At 64.5% G+C, this 21,409-nt stretch overlaps 2 protein-coding genes across 7 annotated transcripts in view; one reads left to right on the plus strand and one right to left on the minus strand.

Annotated features, from left to right (window-relative positions):
• Positions 1-6,191, plus strand: part of TBXA2R (thromboxane A2 receptor) — a 64,930-nt gene extending 58,739 nt beyond the window's left edge. For all 4 annotated transcript variants that reach the window (XM_024107894.3, XM_024107892.3, XM_024107893.3 and 1 more), the window contains exons 2-3: positions 984-2,000; positions 5,922-6,191. In XM_024107894.3, the coding sequence (XP_023963662.1) occupies positions 1,191-2,000; positions 5,922-6,191 (1,080 nt within the window). In that variant the 5' untranslated portion in view covers positions 984-1,190. The remainder of the gene's footprint in view (positions 1-983; positions 2,001-5,921) is intronic.
• Positions 6,192-7,850: 1,659 nt separating this feature from the next.
• On the minus strand, positions 7,851-21,402 carry GIPC3 (GIPC PDZ domain containing family member 3). 3 transcript variants are annotated; one of them, XM_065578449.1, is made up of 7 exons: positions 20,058-21,402; positions 18,974-19,548; positions 16,998-17,183; positions 14,673-14,853; positions 10,977-11,089; positions 9,893-9,974; positions 7,851-9,518 (listed from the first exon to the last, which is right to left on the minus strand). In XM_065578449.1, exons 2-7 carry the CDS (start codon positions 19,268-19,270, stop codon positions 9,367-9,369), a joined length of 1,011 nt encoding a protein of 336 aa, XP_065434521.1. In that variant the 5' UTR covers positions 19,271-19,548; positions 20,058-21,402; the 3' UTR covers positions 7,851-9,366. The 3 variants fall into 3 exon arrangements, with proteins under 3 accessions (XP_065434521.1, XP_065434520.1, XP_065434519.1); XM_065578448.1 differs by having other exon boundaries at positions 18,974-19,650; XM_065578447.1 differs by having other exon boundaries at positions 18,974-21,402.
• Positions 21,403-21,409: the final 7 nt, after the last annotated feature.

The raw sequence follows: 21,409 nt of genomic DNA on the forward strand, positions 1-21,409 counted from the left end.
GGAGGAAAGGAGGGATCAGGGCCATGGCGGGGCTGGGGGGAGGGAGGGAAGGCAGGGCAGGGAGTCGGCGCCAGCAGCCAGTGAGCACAGGGACAGGTGGCCAGTTGAAGCCGCAGGATGGATGGCATCACCTGTGCCCAAGGGTCCCTGCTGCAGAATCTACTTGTAGGGTTGCTCTGTGGGGCAGCCCTCTGGGCTTGCTTTCTTCCCCAGCTCCCCCGGCTGGGGACTCCTGGGGGGTGGGGAAAGATGGTGCCTCCTTGTAGCTGGAGAAGGTGGCACTCGCCGAGCAGTCGCTGCTGTTAGGCTCCAGCCCAAGGCTGCTGGCAGTTGCCCACGGCAGCGAGCGCGACTCAGAGCACTGATCCGCAGGCTGTCTGGAGTGACCCCAAACAGGAGCCATCCCCTGCGCTCCCAGCCCACTCCCCACCTTCCCCAGAGCAACAGCCTCGCCCCTCCTGCACCCTCAGGGCATCGGGGTACCAACGGGCACAGAGACGGGCTGCGGCTAAGGTTGCACAGCGAGCGAGTGCCAACGTGTGGAAGAGAACCCAGGAGTCCTGACTGGCCCCTAAACCCAACCTCTCCGAGTTGACACGGGGCCCCCTAGCACGGAGCTCTGTAATGCACTGGCTGAGTGAGGTGGAGACCCAGCTAGTGGCTGGTCCCGCTAGACAATAAGAGCCTACTACTTCTGCCAGCGAAGGAGCTGTTCCGTGAGCTCGAGTGGCAGAGGCGTGTGCTTTTGGTGCCAAAGATCCTGCTGCCGGCGCTTGACTGGGAGGTTCGTGACACTTCTACCCGATGTGGGGTATCGCCCTAATGGTGCCCCAGGGACTGAGCCCCAGCCCTTGGCATCTAACAGAACAAGCTGGCGCTCTGGGAGTCACTGCATAGGCCAGCGGGAGCATGTGGGGAGGTGCTGGGAGCTGCTGGCCGGGTGAGCCAGGCGTGACACTGACTTGTCCCCTTTCTCCCCAAAGGGCTGGCGGAGCAACCTGGGCACCTCCTGCTGCTTCTCTGGCGAGCAAGTGAGCTGGTAGGAGTGACGCTGGTGCGGGGCAGTGCCCAGCCCCCAGCAGAAGGCCCCACCAGGCTGCGGCGCCGTGGAGCCCAGCTGTAGGGAAGCCTGAGGCTGGACTGCAGAGGTGTTGTGTGTGTTGGGGGAGCCGCCCTGCCAGTGGCCAGCGATGGAGGCCAATGGCAGCCTGGCCGGCGAGCTGGGCTCGTGCTTCCGCAGCACCAACTTCAGCACCAGCCTCAGCACCAACCTCAGCGAGAAGCTGATTGTCTCGCGCTGGTTCTCCACCGCCTTCGGCGGCATTGGCCTTGCCTCCAACCTGTTTGCCCTCTGCGTGCTGGTCAGCTCCTCCCGGAAGATGCACAGCCGCGCCCGCTCCTCCTTCCTCATCTTCCTCTGCGGCCTGGTGGTGACAGACTTCCTGGGCCTGCTGGTGACCGGGACCATCATCATCTCCTACCACTTCACCAAGTTCAGCTGGATGGTGGTCGACCCCGCCTGCTACCTCTGCAACTTCCTGGGCCTCTCCATGGTCTTCTTCGGCCAGTGCCCGCTGCTGCTGGGCGCCACCATGGCCGGGGAGCGCTTCTTCGGCATCAACCGCCCCTTCTCCCGCTCCACCAGCATGTCCAAGCGCCGAGCCTGGTTTATGGTAGGCATGGTCTGGGCCTTCTCCTTCTCCCTGGGACTTCTGCCCATCCTGGGCCTGGGGGACTACACCCTGCAGTTCCCCAACTCCTGGTGCTTCATCACTCTGCTGCATGACGCCAAGAACGTCACCTTCTGCCTGATCTTCGCCCTGCTGGGCATCCTGGCCGTCGGCCTCTCCTTCCTCTTCAACACGGTCAGCGTGGTGACACTGTGCCGGGTCTACCACGACCGCGAGTCGGTGCAGAGGCGGCGGGACAGCGAGGTGGAGATGATGGTGCAGCTGGTGGGCATTATGATCATTGCCACCGTCTGCTGGTTACCCCTGCTGGTAAGGCCCCCACCCAGTGTCGGCTTCGCAACTGGGTCACGGGTGCATTCACCTGCTGAACGCTGCCCAGCCGTCCGAGTCCCCAGCCCCTGCCGCGCTGGGCCCCCCAGCTGCTGGCTTCTAGCTGGCATTCGCTGCCCATGGGCCAGGATGCGAAGGGATCAGCAGGGGCCTTTATGGCCTTATTTTAGCATTCCAGTCAATCCCGACCTGCAGCCCCCGTTAGCCCAGCCTTGCCCCCCCACCAGCTCTGCCGGTGCCCCTCAATCCCGACCTGCAGCCCCCGTTAGCCCAGCCTTGCCCCTCCCCCAGCTCTGCCGGTGCCCCTCAATCCCGACCTGCAGCCCCCGTTAGCCCAGCCTTGCCCCACCCCCAGCTCTGCCGGTGCCCCTCAATCCCGACCTGCAGCCCCCGTTAGCCCAGCCTTGGGCCCCCCCCAGCTCTGCCGGTGCCCCTCAATCCCGACCTGCAGCCCTCCATTAGCCCAGCCTTGCCCCCCCCCAGCTCTGCCGGTGCCCCTCAATCCCGACCTGCAGCCCCCGTTAGCCCAGCCTTGCCCCCCCACGAGCTCTGCCGGTGCCCCTCAATCCCGACCTGCAGCCCCCGTTAGCCCAGCCTTGCCCCTCCCCCAGCTCTGCCGGTGCCCCTCAATCCCGACCTGCAGCCCCCGTTAGCCCAGCCTTGCCCCCCCCCAGCTCTGCCGGTGCCCCTCAATCCCGACCTGCAGCCCCCGTTAGCCCAGCCTTGCCCCCCCCCAGCTCTGCCGGTGCCCCTCAATCCCGACCTGCAGCCCTCCGTTAGCCCAGCCTTGGCCCCCCCCAGCTCTGCCGGTGCCCCTCAATCCCGACCTGCAGCCCTCTGTTAGCCCAGCCTTGGCCCCCCCCAGCTCTGCCGGTACCCCTCAATCCTGACCCACAGCCCCCTGCTAGCCCAGCCCAGGGCTCCCCACACACCAGCTCTGCCAGAGCCCCTCAATCCCGACCTGCAGCTCCTGCTAGCCAAGTCCTGAGTCTACGTGGCAACAAAACCCCAGGGGCAACACTTCTCAGAGCCTGGGGCACACGACTTGGGCCTGTGGGGCTGACTCACTCAGGCTAAAACCAGCCACCTGGATGTTCCCGCTGGGGCTGGAGCTGGGTTGTGAGCCCCTCCCCACCCCTGGGTTTCAGAGCCAGGCTCCGGTCTGAGCCCAAATGGCTCGGCCCCGCGACAGGTGCCCGGCTGGTGCTGAGCCTCGGTGCCACGCGAGGTGTGTGTGTGTGTGTGTGCTGCAGTATGCGTGAGGGTGGGTTGCAGTGTGTGTGTGGGGGGGGTTGCAGTGTGTGGGGGTGGGGTTGCAGTGGGGGGGGTTGGGTGTTGCAGTGTGTGTGGGGGACTGCAGTGTGTGTATGTGGGGGGGTTGCAGTGTGTGTGGGGGGGTTGCAGTGTGTGGGGGGTTGCAGTGTGTGGGGGGGTTGCAGTGTGTGTGGGGGGAGGGTTGCAGTGTGGACGAATCCTTGGAGCTCTGCTCAGCACAGTGCCCTGGGTGCTCCCCGCAGCCGCTGGCGCCCCTCAGCCCGGCCTGCTCTTGCCAGGGCTCCCCCCCCACTCGCCCGGCCTCCCTGTGGCTTGGCCCCCATCAGCCCTGAGCTGGGTCCCCCCAGTACAGACAAGCAATAATCAGCATCAGGATCTGGCTTCCCTCCTCTGCCCCCCCCCCCCCATCCTCACAGCCGCTCCCTGGACTTTTAGCTCCCCTCTCCTCACTGGAACGCACCAACCTCTGCCCCACTGCCCACCCCGTCCTGTCCCCCCGCGGCCTCCCCCCGGCCTTTCTGACCCCGTCCTCTCTCCCCCCGTCCCCCCCAGCCTCTCTGACCCTGTCCCCCGGCCTGCTGCCCCCTCCCTGTCTGCCCAACAGCCTCTCCCTTAGCCTGACCTCACTGACCCCCCCCGCACACGCCCCACCCCCTCCCGACCTGACAGACCCCCCCCACCCCGCTCCAGCACCCCCGCTCCCACCTGCCCTATCCCACCTGATATGGACAAAGCTGAGCACCTGATGGTCCCTCCCAGACTGTTCCCAGCCCCTTCCTCGGCCCACAATGTGGGGGGTCACCTCCCCTCCCCCGCGCTTCACAGCCAGGCTGCAGCCTTCACCCCATTTCCAGGATCCTCCCCCCCCCAACTCCTCTGTGCCTGCCTGGGTTACAGCAACACCCCCTCCCCCGCTGCAGCCACAGCCGCTAGACTCCCCTCCTGCCCCCCCAGTGAAACCCCCCCCCTTTGACACTTCTAGTCCCTGCATAGCCCCCCCAGCCCCAGACTGGGCCATTTGCCTCCCAGTCCCCAGCCGTGCCGGCCTCGAGATCCCCACAGCGTAGCCCACCCCCTCCACCAGCCCCCTGCTCTGGGTGCCTGCCCACCCACCACAGCTGGTGCTTGATTTATAACTGCCCAGCCTCCTTGGCCGCTGTGCCCCCCGCCTGGTGTGCTCTGACCTACTGCCCTGCACTGTGCCCTGCCTACCCCCATCTCCCCCCTCCCGCTCCGGCTGTGCCCTGCCAGCCCCATCCGACTAGGTGCCCCCCGCCTGCTGTGCTCTGCTCCATCTCCGCCCCTAGTGTTCCCTGCCTACCCCCATCTGACCCCCCCCCCACTGTGCCCTGCCTACCCCCATCCTACCCCCCTGTTCCCTGGTGTGCCCTGCCTGCCCTGTCCGGCTAGGTGCCCCTCCTACCCAGTGTGCCCTGCCTACCCCCATCTCCTGCCCCGCCTGGCGAGGCACACCCCACCCCATGTGCCTCAGCCGGGCTCCCCCATGTAGAGGGGGAAACTGAGGAACAGGGTGGCTAGGGGCTCGTCCATGGAGGCTGGAAGAGCAGGGTCCCAATGCGCCTGAGGCCCAGCCCCATGCACTAGTCACAAAGCCGCCCTCGTGTCGGTGAGCAGCACCGCACTGGACAGGACCCGATCCTGGGGGGGGCGGCTCTGTGCACAACTGGAACAGAACTAAATAATAAATCCAACCCCAGGGGGCGCCAGCGTCCCCAGCCACAGCCCCACGGAATGGTAATGGAGGGGTTGGATGGCTCTAGATGGCCCCTTCGCCAGGCCAGGACTCAGAGAGACCCCATGCAGGGACCCCCGGCTGGGAGCCAGAGCCAGAGAGCCCAGGGTCTGGGCGCACCCAGCAGACGCCCCTTGGGAGTCCTTGGCCAGACAGACGCTGCGCCGCCGTAGGCGGATGGGGGGGATGGCCAGACAGACAGACGCTGCGGGGCCGTGGGCAGATGCAGGGATGGCCAGACAGACAGACGCTGCGGGGCCGTAGGCGGATGTGGGGATGGCCAGACAGATGCTGCGCCGCCGTAGGCGGATGTGGGGATGGCCAGACAGACAGATGCTGCGCGGCCGTAGGCGGATGTGGGGATGGCCAGACAGACAGATGCTGCGCGGCCGTAGGCGGATGTGGGGATGGACAGACAGACAGACACTGCGTGACCCCCTGTGGTGGGATGGACAGCTGCTGCGCGGCCGTAGGGGGGATGGACAGACAGACAGACGCTGTGGGGCCGTGGGCGGATGGGGGGATGGACAGACAGACAGACACTGCGTGACCCCCTGTGGTGAGATGGACAGATGGACAGACGCTGCGCAGCCGTTGGCGGATGGCAGGGATGGACGGACACTGTGTGACCCCCTGTGGTGGGATGGACAGAGGGACAGACGCTGTGGGGCCATAGGCGGATGGGGGGGATGGACAGACAGACAGACACTGTGTGACCCCCTGTGGTGGGATGGACAGACAGACAGACGCTGTGTGGCCCCAGGCAGGTGGCAGGACATGGGCCATGGGGCAGGACATAGCCGTGGTTGCAGGACCACTGAGACCCTCTGCCCGCACCTGTTCCTCCCCGTAACCTCTCCCCTCCCCCCCAGATATTTATCATCCAGACGGTCCTGCAGGAGCCCGCCCCCGACTTGCTGCCCCGCCAGATCCCGCGGCAGACCGAGGAGATGCTGCTGATCTACCTGCGCATGGTCACCTGGAACCAGATCCTGGACCCCTGGGTCTACATCCTCTTCCGCAGGGCCGTGCTGAAGCGCATCTACCCCAGCCTCAAGACACGGCCCTCCATCGTCTCCCTCTACCCCATGCTCAACCCCTCGCTGCGCCGCAAGCTCACCCAGGAGTCCGTGCTGCAGTAGCGGGGGGCATCTGGGCGGGCAGCGAGCAATGGGCCCAGAGTGGGCACTGCCAGGGCCACCTGGTCAGGGGGCACGAGGGAGAGACGGGCCCCAGCCTGGACTCAGCCTGCCCCAGGGACAGACGGCCTGGGTTGGCACCTGAACTGATGTTGCCTCCAATCTCTGGGCCTGGCCTGCCTGGCAGCAGGGAGCTGTGGGGCTGAGTTCCCTGCCTGACCCCTGCCAGGAAGCATGAGGTTGGATGCCTGAGCCGTGGGCTGGCAGAATGGGGCTCTCAGCACCAGCTCCAAAAGCCACACCCCATCCTGGATGGTGCCAGCACCCATGGCCCATGGCGCTCCTGGGGTGGGTGCTGAGAGCCCTCCCTGACTCTTGGCTTTACAACTTGGGCAGAAAAACCTCATTTAAAACCCCACAATCCTTGGAGTAGGAGCCACCCCCTCCCACCGTGCACCCCAGCTGCACCCGCCGCCAGTGTTCCCCCCCCCCGCCCCGGACTGCAAGTGAACCCTCTGGTGCGTCGCTCACAGGCTCACCCCGGCTTCGCTCCCGGTGTCTGCTGAGATGCTGCGTCTGGTGCCAGACTGGCCGGGGGTCACGGCTGGAATTTCCTGCCTGGGCCTCAGCTGGGTGTCGGACTCGGCCCCACGGACGACAGCCCCCGCTGCTGCTTGGAAGGGAGTCATTGTCCCTGCAGCCTGAGGAGAGGGATGGGGTGGGCAGGAAGGAGACAGGGCTATCTAGAGGGGCAGGACAGGGATGGGGGCTGTCCAGGGGGCAGGAAGGGGACAGGCTGGCTGGGGGACAGGGGTTGTCTCGGGGTGCAGGGGGGCACAGAAAGGTGGAAGGTTGGCTGGGGGAGAGGGACGGGGTCTGTCCAGGGGCAGGGGGCTGTTGGGGGCAGGAAGGGGACAGGCTGGCTGGGGGAGGGGGACTGACCAGGGGCAGGGGGCTGCTGGGGGGCAGGAAAGGGACAGGCTGGCTGGGGGATGGGGGCTGTCTCGGGGCACAGGGGGGCACAGAAAGGGGGAAGGGTGGCTGGGGGGGCAGGACAGGGATGGGGGCTGTCCAGGGGCAGGAAGGGGACACGCTGGCTGGGGGAGGGGGACTGACCAGGGGCAGGGGGCTGTTAGGGGGCAGGAAAGGGACAGGCTGGCTAGGGGACGGGGGCTGTCTCGGGACACAGAAAGGGGGAAGGTTGGCTGGGAGGCAGGCGATCACACCGGACCGTGGCACTCCAGCACAATCCGCATGCTCATTCCAGCAATAAAAGCCTGGTTGGTTCCGCTCTTGGCGCCTGGCTCTGCCCGGGGAAGGGGCGCGGTGAACACCTGGGAGTGAGTTTGTTTTTAACACGGGCTCCGGGCCCTGGGAGACTCTGTGGCTGACTGGAGAGCTGCCGGGCAGGCCCAGCCCTGGCACGCCGCATGGGGAAGGGGCTTTAATTCACACCCCTTAAAGCTCGTTGAGGTTGGCTTGTCAGCATTAACACGGGGGAGGAGAGAGCTCCTGGCCCCCCAGCCCAGGCACTCCGCAGCCCTTCCCCCACCTGACAGGATTTAACTAACTTGGGGGCTTGTGCTTTGGATTTGGGGCCCTTTAGGCCGTTCACCTTCCACGTTTCCCACTGTTTCCCCCACAACTATAAGAGCCAGAAACTGACCTTTTTTGTTTGCTTTTAATGAACGCCCAGATTGTCCCACGATCCCAGGACTCCAGGAGCTGGGGCTCTGAGGACCTCGTCACATATCACGAGACGTGAGCTCACATGGCGACTCCTCCCCGCTCCGGGCTCTGAGGAGCCCATGCCCGTCTCTCTCCCATCAGTTGCCGCTCTCATCTCAGCCTCCCCTGAGCAGCGTGCGGCCAGGGCAGCCCTTCGCCCTCATGGCCTCCCTTGAGGCTGCCACCCAGAACGGTCCCTGCCCGGCGAGGAGCCCGGCTGGGCCCAGCAAGCCGGCTCCACGGGGCTGGCCCACGCCAGCAGTTGAGGTGGGGTCTGACCCGCACCCCCAGGCGGGGTGGGCGCTGGAGCCCGACTGGCCCCGCAGTCGCAGGTCTCCACAAGAGAGACCCCCCACATCAGGCCTGCGGAGCCGGCATCGCCACCACGATCTGCTGGGGGGGCTGAGTCCCCTCTCTCCCCCCGATTGCCCCCCATGCCGGCCGGGGCTGGCTGCTGCCTTCACGCCACTCCCCACCTCCGCAGGGCCTCAGACGACGGCAACAGCCGCTGAGCCAGGTCCCTGGGCCCCTTCGGCGCTGGACAGCCAGAAAGTGCTTCGAGGGCTCCCTGACCCAGCCCTGTGAATGGCCGGGGGTCCCACTGCTGCCCCCCGGCCCAGTCTGGGGCACAGCCCGGGCTTGCCATGGGTCCAGGGGTGGTGGGCAAAGGACCCCCACAGAGATGCTTGGCCATGCAGCGGCCAACAAGCCCAATGGGGGAGGTTGCTGCACTGACCCAGCTGCCCCCAGAGCCGGGCCCTTGCCCCCAGAGCTGGGCCCTTGCCCCCCTCACCCCCAGAGCCAGGCCCCTGCCCCCAGGGTCCCCAGAGCTGGGCCCTGGCCCCCAGAGCCGGGCCCCTGCCCACCTCAGCCCCCAGAGCAGGCCTCTGCCCCCCTCGCCCACTGGCTGCGGGTGGGGGAAGTCATCACGCAAAGGGCAAGGAAAAGGTCAGAGTCACACCAGCCCCACGTTCCCACATGAGTCCAGGCCTGTCCCCCCCTCCACAGGGTTCCCCCAACTGCCCCCTGGGTTCAGCCCCAGACCTGGCTGCTATGCAGGGGGCGGAAGAGGGAGGCAGCGATGGACGGTGGCTCCAGGAGAGGGACCCACTGAGGCCCTGAGGAGCTGCCAGCTCTTGGGCTCATAGCCAGGATGGGCACCACGGCCTGGACTAGCCCTGAGCCTGCAGGGACTGCCCTTCCCCTCCTCCCGGGCCCACCACCCCATCTAACTGGGGCCTGAGGCAGATCCCCTGGGTTCCTTGGAGGAGCCCTCGCCAGCCCGTGCCCAGCTCAGTGTGGGGCCTCTCTGGGGCAGGAGCTGGGCCCAGCCAGCCAGTGCGGGCACCGCAGGGCTCCCCCCCAGAGCAGGAGGACGGGGGCTATAGCTGGGACAGTAGGGAGCACATGGCCGGGGGGCAGGCGTCACAGGCCAAGTGCTCAGCCCCCCCTATTTCCTGCCCCCCTTGGCTCCACTGATGGCGGCCCAGACCTCGGCCACGAACTCGCTCGGGAACGCGAACTCGCCCAGCACTGAGTCCAGGCTCTTGGCAAACTCCACGGGGCTCAGGCACTCCCGGGCCACCTCCACCATGGTTGAGGCTATGGAGAGAGGACAGAGCTCAGCCGGGGGGTCAGGGCTACGGGCCGGACTCTCACGCCCCGTGACAGGCCCAGGGGCCAAGGGACCTGCTGGGAAGGGCAACGAGGCACTGGCCCAGCCTGGCCTCCCTCGTGTGACCAGAGCTCAGCCCCTGGCCTCCCGCCCCCGTCACCGGGACCCAGCCCCTGGCTTCCCCCCATCACCGGGGCCCAGCCCCTGGCTTCCCCCCATCACCGGGGCCCAGCCCCGACACTCCCCCATGCCAGCCCTTGCCCTCCCCAGGACCCTGGACCTGCCCTCCCCTCCTCCCTGGGGCCTGGAACCTGCTCTCCCCCACAATCCGCCCCCCACCCCGGGGCCCAGCCCTGCTCACCCAACTCCACGTCCCGGATGCCCATGTAGCTCTCCAGCAGGTCGTCCACCCTCCGGGCAGCCTCCTCCTCCCAGGCGCTGGGCTGTGGACGGGGGCCAGGTCAGCAGAGTCACCGTTGGCTCAAACATCTCCGCCCCTAATCGCTGCAGGGAGCTGGATCGGAGGCCCTGGGCCAGGCCCGGTGACAGCCCTGGGCTCCATGGGAGGGGCCTTCGTGGACTGGGGCGCAGCCCCCACGGGCACAGGGGCTGGCGGAGGGGAGTCCACTGGGGCGGGAGGGGCCTTGGCCAGATGGACCCTACTGTGCATCAAGGGGTTCCCTGGCCCAACTCGGACCAGCTTTTTTCTCCTTGCTAGTTTCGGACCCCCCACGGGGTCACTTCCCCCACCCCCGGCGACAGGATGCTGCCCAGGATCGGGGCCCCTGGCATGGAGAGTGGCTGCACTGGTCAGGCCCTGAACTCCGCCCCCCCAGGCGGATAGCGGGAGACCCGGACAGGAAACGGCCCCTTTGCAGCACCAGGGTGGGGTGGGGAGCAGGTACCCGCCACCCAGCCCTGCCTGGCCAGTGAGTACACACGCGTGACTGTGTGCGCACATCCAGGTGCATGCGTGACTAGGGGCATCTCTGGGCCGTGCACATTTGCACACGACTGTGTCCCCCCTGGCATGGGCCATGGGCGGTGACTGCGTGTACAGCACCGTGCGCGCATGGGACCGATTGCACCCACCTGTGTGAGCCCGTGTCATGTGTGCACATGCAATGTGTAGTCACTGGCACCCATGCCCAGGTCCCTGGCTCCCTCACCCTGCAGGTCCTGGAGCTGCCTCCTCTCGCTAGGACGCCTGGGTCCTTGGACAGAGCTCCAGTGAACAGCGATTCCAGGAGCTCCCCACAGGGAGCCAGAGCTGGGGGGCTGGGCCAGGGGGCGGGAGTGGCAGCAGCCTGTGCTGGGGAATAGCAGTGTGAGCCCCCCCTCACGCCCACAGGCCCCTGGGGATTTCACTCCTTACACGTATCATCCCCTTCGCCTCCCCCCCCCCCCCGATTCAGTCATGGGGAGGGGATACACCCCCAACTTACCACCTCCTCCAGGCTGGCGGTGCCCCGGGCACGCAGCCTCAGGGTCTCCTTGCCACTGGCCACCTTGCCCTCGCCCGGACACTTGCTGCTCTTGGTCCTCTGCCCGATCATATCTGGGACACAGACGGGGGGTGAGTGGGCTTTCAGAGCGGGTACCAGGGTGGGCACAGGGTCCTGGTGTCTTTCTCTAGTGCCAGGGCACCATGCCCTGGGGAGCAAAGACCCAGCTCCACCCGGGAGACCCCCTGGCGGCCAGGCAAGCCCTGGGCAATGGGCACCGGCCCAACACCCCCCATCCTCCCGTACAAGAAGTCCCAGGAAGTGACTGACCTCTGGCAGTGGGTGGGGGTGGATCGGCCCGCTGGGGTCTATCACACTCTGGGGCACAGAAAGGGGCTCTGTCAATTGGCCTACCCAGGGAGAACAGCCTAAGCTCCATTGAACATCGCCCCAAAACGAGAGCACAGAGCCCTTCTCTTAGCATCACTGGAATGCAGCCACCTCTGGGGTGGAACGTGGCAGCTGATCACAGCAGCACATCGTCAAGGGCTGCGTGAGGACCAAGTATCCCTTGGATGCCTGCAGCCTGGGGGTGATGAGGGGCAGTGTGGAGGGCAGTAGTGGGGGGTAAATCAGTGTCGGGGACGTGGGCTGTGGTGGGCTGCAGGCTGTGGGGAGGCATGGGGGATGTGGGAGGGGCAGTTGGGTGTTGGAGGGCAGTGGGAAGGATTAAAAGCTGCAGCGAGGCTGAGAACGGCATTAACTCGTTCTAGCGATAGCTCAGCCAGTGCAGGCAGCCCCCGGCCCCAAGGAGGTGCACAGTCGCAGTGGGTGGAAGCAGAAAGGCCCCGAGCTGGTCCCAGGCCTGAATTAATGGGATCCGAGCTCCCTTCCCCAATTAACACAATTAATTCCCACCTCAAACTAGGGTTGCCCACTTTCTAATCACTGAAAACTAAACATCTTTGCCTGCCCCCTGCCCTGAGGCCCCGCCCCTGCCCCAAGGCCCCGCCCCCACTCCCTCCATCCTTCTTCCCTCCATCGCTCACTCTCCCCCACCCTCACTCACTCGCTCATTTTCACCGGGCTGGGGCAGGGTTGCAGGAGGGGGTGAGGGCTCTGGCTGGGGGTGCAGGCTCTGGGGTGGGGCTGAGGGGTTTGGAGTGTGGGAGGGGGCTCTGGGCTGGGGCAGGGGGTTGGGGTGCAGGCTCTGGGCAGCACTTCCCTGGGGCGGCTCCCGGAAGTGGCTGGCATGTCCGGCTCCTAGGTGAAGGGATGGCCAGGGATCTCTGCCTACGGCCAATGGAGCTGCAGAGCCAGCACTCAGGGCGGGGGCAGCACGCAGAGCCCCCGTGGCTGCCCCTGCGCCTAGGAGCTGGACATGCCGGCCACTTCCGGGAGCTGCGTGGAGCCAGGGCAGTCAGGCAGCCTGCCAGCCCCGTGCCAACCGGACTTTTAATGGCCTGGTCAGCAGTGCTGACCGGAGCCACCTGGGTCCCTTTTCGACTGGGCGTTCTGGTCGAAACCTGGATGCCTGGCAACCCTACCTCAAACCAGGGGCCAATGGCCGGGCCCAGCCCCGGGGGAGTCATTCAGCCCCCAGCAGCGCCCCCGGAGGCAGCAAGTCACACCGCCGGGTACAGGGCCCGCTAGACTTCAGCACCGGGCTCAGCCGCGCCCCCTGGTGGGAGACACTGACATGAGCTGCCCGACGTTCCCCAGGGGAGCAGGAGAGAGGGGGCGGGTGGAGGCCGGTGGGGAGGAGCGGGGAATGGAAGAACCCCAGGGCTAGGCCACGGCTTCCTGGTGACCCAGCCCAGCGACCTGGCTTCCAATGCTGGGATTGCAGCTCCACACGCATGTGCATGTGCACACACCGGTGCACACGTGGGCATACACACACGGGCACGTGGAATTGCACAGATCTCGGAACAGCCCGAGCAGGTCCAGGCCGTGGCTCTCTGGGGCAATCGGGTCGGTCGCACCCCTTGCAGGAGGGGCTACCCAGGGCGACAGGCTCCCCCGGAGGAGAGACAGGGACTCGCTCATCCAGCAGCCTCTGGGCCAGGCCAGGCCCGGCCTGAGGAGTCACAAGGGCCCTACGGCGCCCCCAAGGGGCTGGGTTGGGTCCCTTTGGAAGCTCCTCACTGGAGGGGACAGAGGGTCCTGCGGGGGTCGCGGGAACACACCCAATGCCAGGGTGGAGCGGAAGGTGACACAGGCCAGGGCCGAGAGGCACTGCTAGAGCTGGGTTGGAGACCCAAGGCTGGAGCGGACAGGAGGGGCTGAGGGTCGGGATTGAGGAGCGCCGGCAGAGCTGCGGAGGAGCGGTTTGGCTGGCCCAGGCGGCACCTGTTTAATGTTCTCTGTACCATTCGTTGGGAGACGGGCTGCAGGGGCTAAGGGCTTTCCCACCTCTAGCATCACTGGTCCTACAAACCCAGGCCAGCTGTAGGATGGACTCATGGGGCAGACACTCTGGGCTGGGACCCAGGATCGGACCATAGACTCGCTGTGACCTCAGACCACATCCCCTCCCTGCACCCATCTGACAATGGAGAGGCTGCCGCCACAGTCCTAAAGCCTGCCACAGTAATTCCCCTCACTCCCGACCCGCAGCCCCTGCCAGCCCAGCCCTGGGCTCCCCACACAGCTCTGCCGGTGCCCCTCACTCCCGACCCGCAGCCCCTGCCAGCCCAGCCCTGGGCTCCCCCCACAGCTCTGCTGGTGCCCCTCACTCCCGACCCGCAGCCCCTGCTAGCCCAGCCCTGGGCTCCCCACACAGCTCTGCCGGTGCCCCTCACTCCCGACCCACAGCCCCTGCCAGCCCAGCCCTGGGCTCCCCCCACAGCTCTGCCGGTGCCCCTCACTCCCGACCCGCAGCCCCTGCCAGCCCAGCCCTGGGCTCCCCCCACAGCTCTGCCGGTGTCCCTCACTCCCGACCCGCAGCCCCTGCTAGCCCAGCCCTGGGCTCCCCCCACAGCTCTGCCGGTGCCCCTCACTCCCGACCCGCAGCCCCCTGCTAGCCCAGCCCTGGGCTCCCCCCACAGCTCTGCCGGTGCCCCTCACTCCTGACCCGCAGCCCCTGCTAGCCCAGCCCTGGGCTCCCCCCACAGCTCTGCCGGTGCCCCTCACTCCCGACCCGCAGCCCCCTGCTAGCCCAGCCCTGGGCTCCCCCCACAGCTCTGCCGGTGCCCCTCACTCCCGACCCGCAGCCCCCTGCTAGCCCAGCCCTGGGCTCCCCCCACAGCTCTGCCGGTGCCCCTCACTCCTGACCCGCAGCCCCTGCTAGCCCACCCCTGGGCTCCCCCCACAGCTCTGCCGGTGCCCCTCACTCCCGACCCACAGCCCCCTGCTAGCCCAGCCCTGGGCTCCCCCCACAGCTCTGCCGGTGCCCCTCACTCCTGACCCGCAGCCCCTGCCAGCCCAGCCCTGGGTTCCCCCCACAGCTCTGCCGGTGCCCCTCACTCCCGACCCGCAGCCTGGGGTCTCTACTGATGAGTGATTCCCAGTTATTCTGAACACTGGTTCTGTGATAAGGGCAAATCTGCAGCCGATTGTGATGCTCAGGCAGCCGGTTTAACCCCCATCTGCTGGGTCAGAGGCCGGGGGCAGCAAACACTTGACCCTGCGGCCGCAGAGTGTCTGTGTGTGTGCATGCATGTGTGTGTGCTTGTGCGCGTGTGTGTAACTCACCAAAGGCCCGTTTGGGCTGCACCAGCCGCAGGGTGAAGGGCCGGGCCCTGGGCAGCTCCCGCAGCATCTTGGCAACTTCGTAGTGGCGGCAGCCCACGATGCTCTGGTCGTTGATGGCCTCGATGCTGTCGCCCACGCGCACGGTCTGGACGCGGTTCATGATGCTCCCGTCCTTGATCCTCTGCAGCACGGGACACGCCGGTCATCGGGGGGTGTGTGTGTGCGAGGACACGTCCGGGGGGGCAGCGCGGGACATGCCGGTCAGCGGGGGGGGGGGGGGGGGGGTGCGAGGACACGCCCAGGGAGTCAGCGGGGGGAGGGAGTGGTGCGAGGACACGGCCGGGGGAGGGGGGGGAGCGAGGGTTCGCGGCCGATCGGGGGGACAGACACAGCCGGGCTGAGCTGCTCCCGGTCCTTACAAACAGGGCTGCCCAGAGGATTCAGGGGGCCTGGGGCAAAGCAATTTTGGGGGCCCCTTCCATAAAAAAAGTTGCAATACTATAGAATACTATATTCTCGTGGGGGCCCCTGTGGGGCCCGCAGCAAATTGCCCCACTTGCCCGCCCCGGGCGGCCCTGCTTACACATCGGGGGGCCACACAGGCACCTCCCAGCCCTCAGGGGCGGTGCTGCTGGGCAGGGGGTGACCTGGGGCGGGGGCTGGGGGGTGACCGCAGCAGCGGGTGTTTCTCCAGCGCCGCCTGGAACCACCGGGGGAAGTCACTGCCCGGCCGGGAACGTGGCTGATGGGCTCGGCTCTGGGTCCGGGCAGCACCCGGTGCCCTGGGGCCGGGTGGGATCTGGGGCCCCGGGCCCAGCCCTGCCCCTGTGTGAGCCTAGGCTGGACTGGAGAGACCCAGCCCCTGGGAAGGGCAATGGGGGGACTCCCCTCCCCTCTCCTTCCTCCTCTGCAGGGGCAAGGGCCGTGTCCAGCTGAGCAAAGCTTCAGGCTACTTTCCCAGGAGGGGTATTTGCCTCCCTCCCCCCAGCTCCAGGACTCTGTGGGGAGGGGGGCAATCCGCAGGGCTCTGATTGACCCCCCCCCAGGCTCTCACACAGAAAGCAGCTCCCTGGGTATTTTTGTCTTCAGCTGAGGTTCCCTGGTTCCTCAGGCATCGCCCTGCTGGTCCCCCCCAGCCCAATCTCCCAGCACCGGCACCAGGGAAGGTGCAAGAATCCCTGCAGGCAGCCCGGCCCCTACAGTAACCTGTCCTGGGGCCAAGTCCCTCCTGACCCCCCAGCTAGAGGCTGGCTCATGCCCTGAAGCAGGGAGGCTGCAGGTTGAGAACCGCTGCTCTGTAGCCATCTCCACACCCTTTTCTGAGTCCTGCCAAGTGCTTGGCCTCCCTGGTATCTTGTGGCAGTGAGTTCCACAGGCATCACCTTGGATCAGTTTCACATTTTCTGCTTTTCCATGTCATTGAACGACCCCTGCTCTCACCCCATGAGAGGGGGAGACCAGAGGCCCCCACTCTGCCTTCTCTAGAGCAGCCCTGCTCTCAGAGCCTCTCAGCAGTGCGCTCTCAGCCGCCTCCTCCAACGAGGCTCTCTCTGGTGCCATTTCTTCCATGTCCCCACTCATCCCCATCTGACTCTGTGTGCTGGGAGATTCCCTACTGTGTGCAGTGAATGGGACAGTTACATTGTGTGGGGAGGTGACTTTAACGAGAATAAATATCTGTAAACTCTCTGCTCCCGACTCAGCAGTCCCAGGGCTGAACTGCATGAGCCGCCCCATGGGCCATTTCCTGGAAACCAGCCTTCCGCGCCCCCTGGCCCCGCCCTGGACTGTCTGACCTGAAAAGTCCCCATGCTCCCCCCCCCACGTTTTGACTTTTCAGCAACAAATAGAAAACAGAAATATTTTGATTGAGAAACGCCACCTGGTGCCTCATGGGAGTTGCAGTTCAGTGATTATTGCTCCCACCCTCCTCTAGGCACCGGCTTGCCTGGTTGGACTACTACTTCCATGATGCACCAGGCTCTCCCCAGTTTGTGAGGCATCATGGGTGTCAGGGTCACAGTGCATCATGGGAGCTAGAGTCCAGCTGGGGAGTAAGGCGAATGGGAACATGAAACATCCAAACTACGGCTCCCAGGAGGCACCATGGCAGGGTTCCCAACTCCAGACAGTTTGGGTGTCGGGGGTGCAGTTTTTTAAACAGAGACTGGAGGTTTCTCACAAGAAGCCGACAGCCACTTTTCACCAAAACCCCAATTTTCCATTAAAAACGCCCAAACCCCTCCTGATGGATAATTCTTGGCTGTCACTGGCACGATTTCCCCTCCACCACTGCGGCCCCTCCAGCCCATGGCCCTCACCCACCTTGATGAAGGCATAGCCCGCCCCGTTGTCGGTGATGGTCAGCCCCAGTGCATCCTCCGTCTTGGTCACCTCCACCTCCTTGGTCTCGCCCCGCACATGTGCGAAGATGAAATCCTCCAGGCCGATCTGGCCCCCCAACAGCTTCTGCATGTCCACCTTGTGGGTGTTGAGGGTGCAGAAAAGGATCTGCCAGAGAGCAGCTCCCTCACCGTTCTGCCCACCGGGGCGGGGAGCTTGGAACACACTCTGCCCGACAGCTCAGTGGGGCAGCGGCTGGCATACACCAGAGGGGCACAGAGCACCCAGAACCATGGTGCCCCCACCCGCGTGTGGGAAACTACCTCTTTTTGCCCATTTTGAGTTGCAGACCTTGGAATTCTGCTTTTTGCCGGGGGTGGGGGGGCGGGGCGGGGGGACAAGCTGGTCCTGGGGCTTATTTGATCTATTTTTGTGCATTGATGATCACGTGAAAGGCGATTGCCTCGAGAAAAGGGAAATGGGCCAATCGGAGAAGCGAGCCTTGCATTTGTGGGAGACGTTCCCGTTCCCGACTGCAGCCGCTTGTGAAAACGGAGGCCCACGACCACACGCGACAAGCCCACATCATTACTGAGCAGCACCCTGAGCCAAACGCCTTTCGGGTGATCATCACCGTGCAAAACTAAACGAATAACCCACAGAACTGAGCTGTCCCCACGCAGCCTTCACGGGAACTCCAGGGTCTGCAACTCAGAGTGGGCAAAACTAGGTGCATTTTCAAACCACAAACATGATGGGGTTTTGTTGTTTTGTTATGATAGAAGCAGGATGGCTGTCGGTTAATTAACCAGACTGGATTCAGTACATTCCCTGACTCTGACAGATCAGGCAAATTTCTTAGTTGCTCTGTGCCTCAGTGTCCCCATCTGTAAAATGGGGATAACCATCCTTCCCTGTCACGCTTGTTTGGATTTCACACTCTTCGGAGACAGGGCCTGGCTGACGGTGTTTGTGCAGCGCCCAGCACAATCAGGGCCTGGGTTCGGTTGGGGCCTCTAGGATGCACTAAAGAATAACTAGGGTGAATTTCTGAGACATGGACCTGGTGTCTCCCGTACACTATGCTGCCAGAGCCACAGCTGAGATCGCAAGCTTGACCCCGACAAGATGGAGGGGCAGGGGCAGGCTCCCAGAGGGCACCCGCAGCAGCACGGGTTCCTGCGGCCCTGTCCAGGAGTAGTGAACTAAGCGTGAACAGGAACAACACAAGGGCGCTAAGGGGCAGTCCCAGCTCTGCCCACAAGAGCGACACCCATTTCCTGCAAGCGTCTGAGCAGCATCAGTGGGTAACAAGTGAGAGTCACAACTCGCCTGGGCTGGAGCGAAGGCGAGAGGTCCACCCAATCGGTGGAATAACGTGCCTCTCCTAGCGCCATTCAGCTCAGAGCACCCAGCCCCATAGGGGAGGCAGACAGCCACTGCATAGATAAACCTGGGCCAACTGGTCCTGATTGTTCCTTAGCTAAGGGGACTGACCATCCAGAGTTCTTATCACCCGTACTGATTACGCAGCCCCTTCTAGGTGTAGCTCTTTGGAAAGGTGGGAAAGATGGGGAAGTTGAGGCACCGAGGGGAGCCGTGTCTTGCCCAGGGTCACAGAGAGAGTCACGGTGGAGCTGGGACTAGAGCCCACAGGAGGCTTGGTAATGACCACACAGGAATGGCAGGGACCAGACAGACCCTGGCGCATTGCTGATTACCCAGGGCAGACGCTCCATGGCGTCCTGCAGCTGTAACCAGAGAGCTTGGCGTTAACCCTCTGGTGACCAGCGCCAGCAGCTGGAACGTGCAGGGCTCCAAAGGCGAACAGCAGACCCCCCCCCCCCCAGATCGAGGGCAGCGGGGAGCCTCGGCACTGGCGCCGGTGCGTCAGGCTCAGGTATCCTGGCTCTTCGGCTAGGTTACCCCCTGCCCCCCCCCCGCTGCTCCTGCCTCACCTCGGTGGGAGAGATGTCGAAGACCTCGGCGATTTTGGCATACAGCTCCTTCACGTTGGTGAAGCCCTCGATCTTGCCCGTGGGGCTGCCATGGGCGAGCTGCGTGTGGAAGATCAGCCTGGGCCGGACCCGCGGGGAGGGCTGCGAGCAGGCAGCGGGGGCACCATCCCCAGCTCTCCCCACTTCAGGCGAGGCGTCTGTGGCCCCCTGCTCTGGGGACACCCCGTTCTCCATGGACTTCTCCTCCTCCTCCTCCTCGCCAGCCTTCCTGCTTCGCCGGCCTGATCTCCGCAGCATCGTGGCGCCCTGCTTTCAGGGCCACAATGGTAGCTGCCCCTGCTGAATTATAGATGGCTTCAGCTCTCAGCCCAGCGAATCTGATCCCGGAGCGCAGGTAATTCGAGGAGTGTCAGATGAGCTCCCCTCCATGCAGGCAGGGCTCCAAGCTGCAGGGACCTGGGGGTGGGAAGAGTCAGCAAGCAAACCCCCAGAAAGAGCAGCTTTGCTGAGGGGTTACGGGGGCCACAGGGATTTGGCTGTTTGGCCAGAGTGTGTTTACCATCAGGAGAGAGACCCTATAAAAACAGCACCTTCTGAAGCACTGACGATGGGTCACCGCCAGGGACTGAACCAGCAATTTGGGGATGTATGTGCACAAGGCAGCAGCAGTCACACACCTGGAGGGGAAGGGGAACAAGTTCCCAGGGGTTACATACTTCCCCTGGCCAGGGGCACTGCAGCCCGAGTCCTGGAGACGGGCAGCTGTTCAAACCCCACTGCCAGCCCCGTTCCTGGCCAGGAAATGCACAGGCAGCGCTGGGCCCCGAAGCAGCCTCCACTCCTGGTGCTCCAGCCAGGCCAGGCCGGAGGCAGGAGCAGACTCCTACGCCTCTCACAGGGACCAGCCCCTGGGGGGTGTCCCCGACCCCTGGCCAGTGTTAGCAGGAGCAGTGTGTGAAAGCGAGGGCTGTGGAGGAGTTTTGTAAACAACCCCCCTCCCAGCTGGTTTCAGCCCACGCGGTGCCCTGCCCCAAAGGGGACTTTGCCGGAAGTGCTTGGCAGAGCGGCGGGTTTGGCTTTTCACCTCAGAAGCATGGAAAAGCTGCACTGATCTCAAGGTGGAAGTTATCTGCATCAGACGGCAGCGTCTCCGGTCCAGCGCTGGGGTTTCCTCTCGGCTGGGAGAACAGCAGCTGAGCTCTTTGCAAAACCCAGACCAAGGAAATCGAAACAAGAACTCTGAGTTTGGGGTGTGTGTGTGTGTGTGTTAATAAGGTAAATACTTCACACGGCTGCGCTGTGTCTCTTCATGCCAGACCTGCTGCCTTGGCTGACGCCACCCAGCCCTTAGCCCTGCAGGAACTGCTCCATCTTGTGCACCAGCAAAAGGGACAGTCGGGGTCCTACAGCAGAACCAGCATTGCTGGGGCTGCTGAGGGAGGCAGGGGAACCCAGCTTGACTTTCAGATCCTAGGGGGAGTTGGGGAGAAAATAAAAAGGCTCTTCTGCCATGTGAGTTGAGTGGCATTGATTTGGAATCGTGGAGACACCCATCCATTGTCCCAAGGGGACTTTTGTGTTGCATCACCAGGATAGCCACTTAGACGGGGTCCCCGCCTGCCAGGGAAGCTTTAGTCATTTACTCGTTCTCCAGATTCCCCACATACAAAATGGGCAGTGCGAGGCCTAATCCACTCGGGGAGCATGGAGCTACTGCAGGAGCGAACTCCCATGAACAGCGCTGGCAGAACTGGGCGCTGGTTACTGGTTCTGAGACACTTGGAAGCTCTATGGATCCATGTACTAAGGGGCACTTGTCTCTGCTCTAGAATCACATGCTGCTCACACACACTCCACTTCCCTCACCCTGATCTTGTCCAGCAGCCAGGTCTCTAATCTCAAGTCATGTGTCTTGCCCAAGGTCTCACAGCCAAGGAGGGGTCCAGATCTGCCCATTCCCAGTCCTGGGCTTTAGCCACAAAACCCTCCAGCCTCTGCGATGGTCATCTTCAAAGCCCTTCGCAAACATGGTCATTCACCTCAGAAGCTAGACACATGCTAGGGCTACTGGCAGCTAGCTCAGAGCAAGCACTGCTAAGAACAACTGGCTTCTTTCTGGGTATGCACCAGCCCTTCCAAAGAAACCCTTGGTGCCCGGCTCTGGGGCTAGAGATAATGGCAGCCACAGAGGAGCAGCTCAGGAACGGGGGCTGGAGTGGGACCGGAGCAAAAGGGCAGCTCTTTGTTCTGTCTGTAATGTAGAGCAGGCCCCCGCCTTCCAGGTTCGCACTGCGCCAAAGGAGGATAGCCAGGGGCTGCCGAAGACAGCGAGGGTTTCAGTTGTTCCAGTAGCCAGGTGTCACTCTGTGACAAAGCGGGCACCACGGCGGTGCTGCTACAGCCACCCGCCTAGGGTGACCAGATGTCCCCATTTTT

Source organism: Chrysemys picta, chromosome 25, assembly GCF_011386835.1.
Source record: "Chrysemys picta bellii isolate R12L10 chromosome 25, ASM1138683v2, whole genome shotgun sequence".
Lineage (NCBI taxonomy): Eukaryota > Metazoa > Chordata > Testudines > Emydidae > Chrysemys > Chrysemys picta.